This window comes from Emydura macquarii, unplaced genomic scaffold (genome assembly GCF_026122565.2).
Source record: "Emydura macquarii macquarii isolate MOO-44397 ecotype Brisbane River unplaced genomic scaffold, CSIRO-AGI_Emac_v2 contig_2372, whole genome shotgun sequence".
Lineage (NCBI taxonomy): Eukaryota > Metazoa > Chordata > Testudines > Chelidae > Emydura > Emydura macquarii.
Genome location: NW_027132509.1, coordinates 302,677 through 308,807, shown reverse-complemented (window position 1 = coordinate 308,807; position 6,131 = coordinate 302,677). Strand labels below are relative to the sequence as shown.

The window sequence follows — 6,131 nt, the reverse complement described above, 5'->3', positions numbered from 1 at the left end:
TCTGTTTCCTCTTCCTAGCTTAGCATCATCTGCAAACTTGCTGAGGGTGCAATCTACCCCATCCTCCAGATCATTAATGAAGATGTTGAACAAAACCGGCCCTAGGCCCGACCCCTTGGGCACTCTGCTTGTGACCGGCTGCCAGCTAGACATGGAGCCATTGATCACTACCTGTTGAGCCCAATGATCTAACCAGCTCTCTATCCATTTTAGTCCATTCATCCAACCCATGTATCTTTAACTTGCTGATAAGGATATTGTGGGAGACTGCATCAAAAGTTTGCTAAAGTCAAGGTATATCACGTCCACTGCTTTCCCCACATCCACAGAGCCAGTCACCTCCTCACAGAAGGCAATCAGGTTGGTCAGGCATGACTTGCCCTTGGTGAATCCATGTCGACTGTCCTGATCACCTTCCTCTCTTCCATGTGCCTTAAAATGGGTTCCTTGAGGAACTGCTCCATGATTTTTCCAGGGATTGAGGTGACGCTGATCAGTCTGTAGTTCCCTGGATCCTCTTTCTTCCCTTTCTTGAAGATGGGCACTAAATTTGCCTTTTTCCAATCATCAGGGACCTCCTCCAATTGCCACAAGCTTTCAAAGATAATAGCCAATGGCTCTGAAATCACATCAGCCAATTCCCTCAGCACCCTTAGAGGCACTGCATCTGGCCCCATGGACTTGTGTATGTCCAATCTTTCTAAATAGTCCTGAACCTGTTCCTTCAGCACTGAGGGTTGTTCACCTCCTCCCCATTCTGTGCTGTCCAGTGCAGTAGTCTGGGAGCTGACCTTGTCTGTGAAGACAGAGGCAAAAAAGGCATTGAGTACTTCAGCTTTCTCCACATCCTCTGTCACTAGGTTGCCTCCCCCATTCTGTAAGGGGCCCACACTTTCCCTAATCTTCCTCTTGTTGGTAACATACCTCTAGAAGCCCTTCTTGTTCCCTTTCATGTCCCTTGCTAGCTGCAACTCCAATTGCGCTTTGGCCTTCCTGATTTCATTCTTGTATGTTCAAGCAGTATTTTTATAATCCTCCCTAGTCATCTGACCAGGCTTCCACTTCTTGTAAGCTGCTTTTTTGTGGTTAAGCTCACCAAAGACTTCTTTGTTAAGTCTAGCTGGGCACCTACCATATTTGCTATTCTTTCTGCATATTGGCATGGTTTGTTCCTGTGCCCTCAATAAGGTTTCTTTAAAATACAGGCAGCTCTCTTGGATTCCTTCCCCCTCATATTAGCCTCCCAGGGGATCCTGCCCATCAGCTCCCTGAGGGATTCAAAGTCTGCTTTTCTAAAGTCCATGGTCCGTATCCTGCTGTTCTCCTTTCCTCCTTTTGTAAAGATCCTGAATTCTACCATCTCATGGTCACTGCTGCCTAGGTTGCCACCCACTTCTACTTCCCCAACCAAATAAACCTGTTTTGCTCTGTTGACTTTATTTTATAATTTTAATAATCACTTGCTTATCTTTCTGCCACTCCAGTTGCAAGATCATGTCCGGAGTGGATGTTTGAGTCAGCTACTCAGTCATCTTTAATGTACTCTGCATCTTGTACAGTATCAGATGTTACCTCATTTTGTAAACACAGGGATCAAACCACTACCTGCCCACATCCCACTGGAGATTAGAGAACTTCAGACATATAAAGAACAAATATGAATGTTCAAAGGTAGAAAAACAAAATTCCCTGCATGTCTAAGCAGATGCAGATCTTCTGCTTTCTTTCCAGAACTTGGGCATTAGAACTACCAAGAATTAGTTATAAGATAGGAAGTGGAGAAAACACGGTAGGTGTTGATGTGCATGTAAACATTTCACTGCAAAAGATCCTGCAAGATTGGGAAGAGAAGACAAGAGAATGAAGTGAGGAGGAGAAAAACACTGAACAGTTGTTTATTTTTATGAATTGTTTTTGTTTAAGTGGATAACTTTATCTAACTGCACTTATATTTATGAGCATATTTTGTGTAATGACATGTCTGCTGTGGTAAATTATGGTATATTTGAGGAAGGGAAAGCGATGCAATGGATTGGTCAGTGTGAGAATTAAGTTCAAATTGCTCGCTACGCCCCTAGTTTAATAAATATTGCTGGAGTGAACACAGAGCTGTAATTCAATTGAGGGGTTTTCTGATATTATGAATCACAGGACTGCAACTCCATCTGTTTATGGTTGGCAGTTTGTGCCGAAGAGTAAGTTAAACCATAAATTCCCTCTTGGGCTATGTGTTACACATTGTATATACCGCATTAACTTCTGTATTTCACTCTGAAAGTTTAAGACTTCTGTCAGTAAATGTTTCGTTTCTAAACTAACCAAGGTCAGTGAAAAAGATAGACAGGCTAAACCAAATTTTTGCAGGTTGGCTACCTTAAACGTGGGGTGACATGAAAATTTCAGGATAAGGTAGGGGTATTTTCACTGCCTTAGGGCTCAATTGTACCTTTTAAGGTATGGCTCTGCATGGAGATGTTGTGCTTCAGGAAAGAATGGAAATAGGGCTTAACTAAAATCCATGATCCAAACATCCTTCAAGTTGGAGGAAGTTTTGAATACTAGGAGGAAAGGCCTGCAGCTGCTCCTCCTGGCCACTATTGGCTATGGTTGCACCTCTCCTGCTTGTTTTAACTATCTCCTCCTACCTTGTCAAGCTTCATGGCTCAGCTTAAATGTATCTTCTTCCCAGCAGTGAACAGGGAAAGATGTGTTGGTAAATAAAAGTTTGTTATATGCACATGTGTAAATTAGCTCATTAGATGTACACAGAATGGCACACATATAACTGCATTGTGGGCTGGCATGGAAGGAGTTTCCTTCCTGCCCCTTTCTGGCACAAGTGTAGGCTTGGAAAAATTAGATTCTTATTGGTAAATATCAGTAAATGTCTACTCTACCCCCCCCAAACACATATGAAAAAATATTTCCATCACCAATAATTGAAATTGACAGCTAGGTAAAGTGAGAAAAATGCTGCCTGGGCCCTTCTTGGTGTCAAAATCCCATGATTTAGACGTTTGAATTAGGCTTGTCACAAATGAACTAGCGAATGAATAGTAAAGATGCGCATGATTTGTTTATTTAAGGATATTTAATTTGTATATTTGGATGGGGGGTGTGGACAGGTTGTTTTAACCGTTATAAAGCTTTAGCTTTTTGAATCTCAACCTCTACTGTCTCCAAATAATTGGCAGTGCGCCCCCCTAAATTCCCACAGCTGAGACAATATAAATGGATAAAAACAGGAAAAAAAAGTGGCTTAAAAATCAACAACCTATGTCAAAATGATGAAAAAGCCGGGGCCTTGGGCAGACCTGGTGCACTTCCTAGCTCTGTCTTGGGCCCTGAGGCAAGTCACTTCACTTCTCTTCCCTGTGCCTCAGTTTCCTCACCTGTAAAAGGGGGCTAATGCGGACTTTCTTGTCCGTTGGGATTGCAGACTCTTTGGGGGCCATGGACTACCTGCCGCCTTATAACCCCAGAGCAGGGCTCAGGGTGCAGCGTCCGCCTTGCTCATGGGTGTCATGATCGCATCCCCCGATGGCCTCACCCCGCCGCTGTTCTGCTGCTTCCTCCCTCTCCCTACTTTGCTCCTCGTTGCCCCCACGCCGCTCCTTATCTTCTTGGGCCTCAGCTCGCCCCCGCCCTGCCCCTCCAGCTCCCCGGGGGGTGGGGGTGTCTCAGCGCCTACCAGGTGTGTAGAGCAGCAGCAGCAGCAGCAGCTGCCCCGTGGCACGCGGCGAGGCACCAAGCAGCGCTCGCACATGCTCAGCTCACTGGGGCCGCGGCGGCGCTCGGAGCATGTGCAGGCGGGGAGGCCGGGCCGCTGCTGCGGGGCTGTGAGTGCGTGTGCGCCTGGCGCGCGCCTCCCTCCCTCCTTCCCCGCCCGGGTGGGTCTCAGGTGAAGCTGCGCCGGGGTGGGCTGGTCGGAGCCGCCGCGAGCGCGGGGAAAGAGAGAGAGTCCGTCAGTCCGTCCGTCCCCTTCTCGCCTGGCAGCGGCCCCGCCCCGGCCCCTTTGCTGCACCCCCTGCCCGCGCCAGGCGGCATGGGCGACTCGGAGGAGGAGAAGCAGCTGGGGCTCCTCACCAGCCTGAAAGAGCAAGGTAAGGCTGCGGCGGGAGGCGGTGCTGCTGCCATTGCCGCCGGGGCAGCGGGGCGGTGTAAGGATCGCACCAGCCCATGTGCAACCAGACCCCCCCTCCCCCCCGCGCAGGTTGCAACCAGGGCTCGGCATTCGAGCGGGCGAGGCTGTACGAAGTGGGGCCAGGCGCTGGTAGGGGCTGTGTGTGTGTCACGGCAGGCACCCGGCCTCTCCTCCACTACACGTGCGTGCTGTGAGTCAGCAGCAGAAGAAAGAGGGGTGGGGACAAAGACGCGCTGCAAACTAATTACCTTTGGCATCAGCCTCACGGCTCCGCCATGGAGCTAATAAAGGGGCCCGTAAGGCAGCAGTTTCAGCCAGGATAGCTGCCCCCGTGCCTAAGTGCGAGGCCTGTTTTAATCTCCTTCCAAGATCTGTTTCATCCTCCCTCCCCCCCCCCGATGAGATGTTCTCTTATTCCCCATTCTCTGTCTGTCAACATGCCTGAAGGTGTGTATCGCTCTAATGGCTAAACTCTTCCCTTTTCGCTGTGTGTTAATCAGTAAATCCCCTTCCAGCACCCAGCTATCTTTGCTTGAGTGGTTGCTGCAGCTCTGTCAGCAGTTGGCATGGGAATAATAGAGGAGAGGTGATTTGGGTTGCAGGGATAATGAAACATTTCAACATGTGCGTGGTTTAACCTCTCTCTTTCTTTCTCCCAGCTCTTGGACATAAGTAGCCTTTTTTACCAAGTGAAAAATAACCCTGTACAATAAACCCAGTGTCAAGTCCCCAAATAAATTTCCTAAAACAGAACCCAGTGATTCCAGACATATCTTCCAAAAGGAGGATCATTAGGCAAAATGTTTCTGTGCAGAAATGTCATTCCATCAGGTAAGAATCCACTTAGCCAGCAATCTTCCAAGCTAAAATCACAGACGGTTCCTTGCCATTTCTGAACTAACTTCCAGAGTCATTTGTCCCCCTGAGCAATGCTGGATGTGTTAAAGCACTGAACAAATAATGACAACTAAAAGTTCATTCACTGAATAAGAATTATAGTCCACTCTTGATCTGTGTGCAGACCTCACACTGACGTAAGCGTGAGTTCTGTTGTGCCTTGAATGCGGCTTGGAGTCCTAAGTTTAATTAAAAATGGAATTTGGCCCTTGCTACAAAATGAGTTTGATACCCTTGCTTTAGTCGCTATCCTCTGCTTTTTATAAAGGCACCTAGTGCTTCAGCTCTGTAGATGTTGAGGTCTCTTGATTGTATATTGCCACAGTTCAGGGCATCTGCACATGTATTTCCCCTCAGTGGTACAAGGGCACTCACTCCTGGGTTTCCAACTCTCCAGCCATTGCCTTCCTGGGTGGAGACCCATGTGTCTCTCCCTGCTGACCCAGGTATTTTCAGACTTTGTAGTTACTGTCTTCACTGTGCCCAAGGACACCTGCCTGCTTTCTCTTCAGAGACAGTTAATAGGTGTAAATGCTCCAGTTTTAAAGTGCCAGACAGCACTTTCTAGGCAAACCTACTTTATTTTTAAGGTAAAAAACGTTATAGAGAAAATATATTACAAACAATAAAAGAACCTACATGCATGTTAATGATTGTACCAGAGTCCACCCCAACCCTATGGATTCTAGCAGGAGCAGTCCTTCAAATCCCCCAAATCATTGTGATGACAAGTTCACCACAATTTCAGTTCAGAACAATCACCTGGTCTTATGGGACCTCAGTAGGTCCAGTTCTTCCAACCCTATCCTAAGGACCAGGGATCCTGTACCTTTGGTGAATCAGGAAGAAGGCCCTGAGGTAGTTTTAAACCAGGTTATTTTCCAAAAAAACATTTTCTTTGTCCCTTGGTCCCTAGGGAGTCCAGTTAGAACAAGTATATGCATACCTCTCCAAGGAGGTGTCTTCAAAAAGCTGATAATGGAGGAATTACCTTAGCATCCACCTCCCTACTAGAGAAGGTACATACAATGCCAAAATAACACATACACAATTGTGTTTTTTACAGTGTACCTCAAAGATATTAAACCTA

At 47.0% G+C, this 6,131-nt stretch overlaps 1 protein-coding gene across 1 annotated transcript in view; it reads left to right on the top strand.

Moving 5' to 3' along the window:
* Positions 1-3,748: 3,748 nt before the first annotated feature.
* The window catches only part of SHTN1 (shootin 1), a 95,920-nt gene continuing 93,537 nt past the window's right edge, over positions 3,749-6,131 (top strand). The window contains exon 1 of the mRNA XM_067561296.1: positions 3,749-4,103. Coding sequence (XP_067417397.1) covers positions 4,046-4,103 — 58 coding nt within the window. The 5' untranslated portion in view covers positions 3,749-4,045. The remainder of the gene's footprint in view (positions 4,104-6,131) is intronic.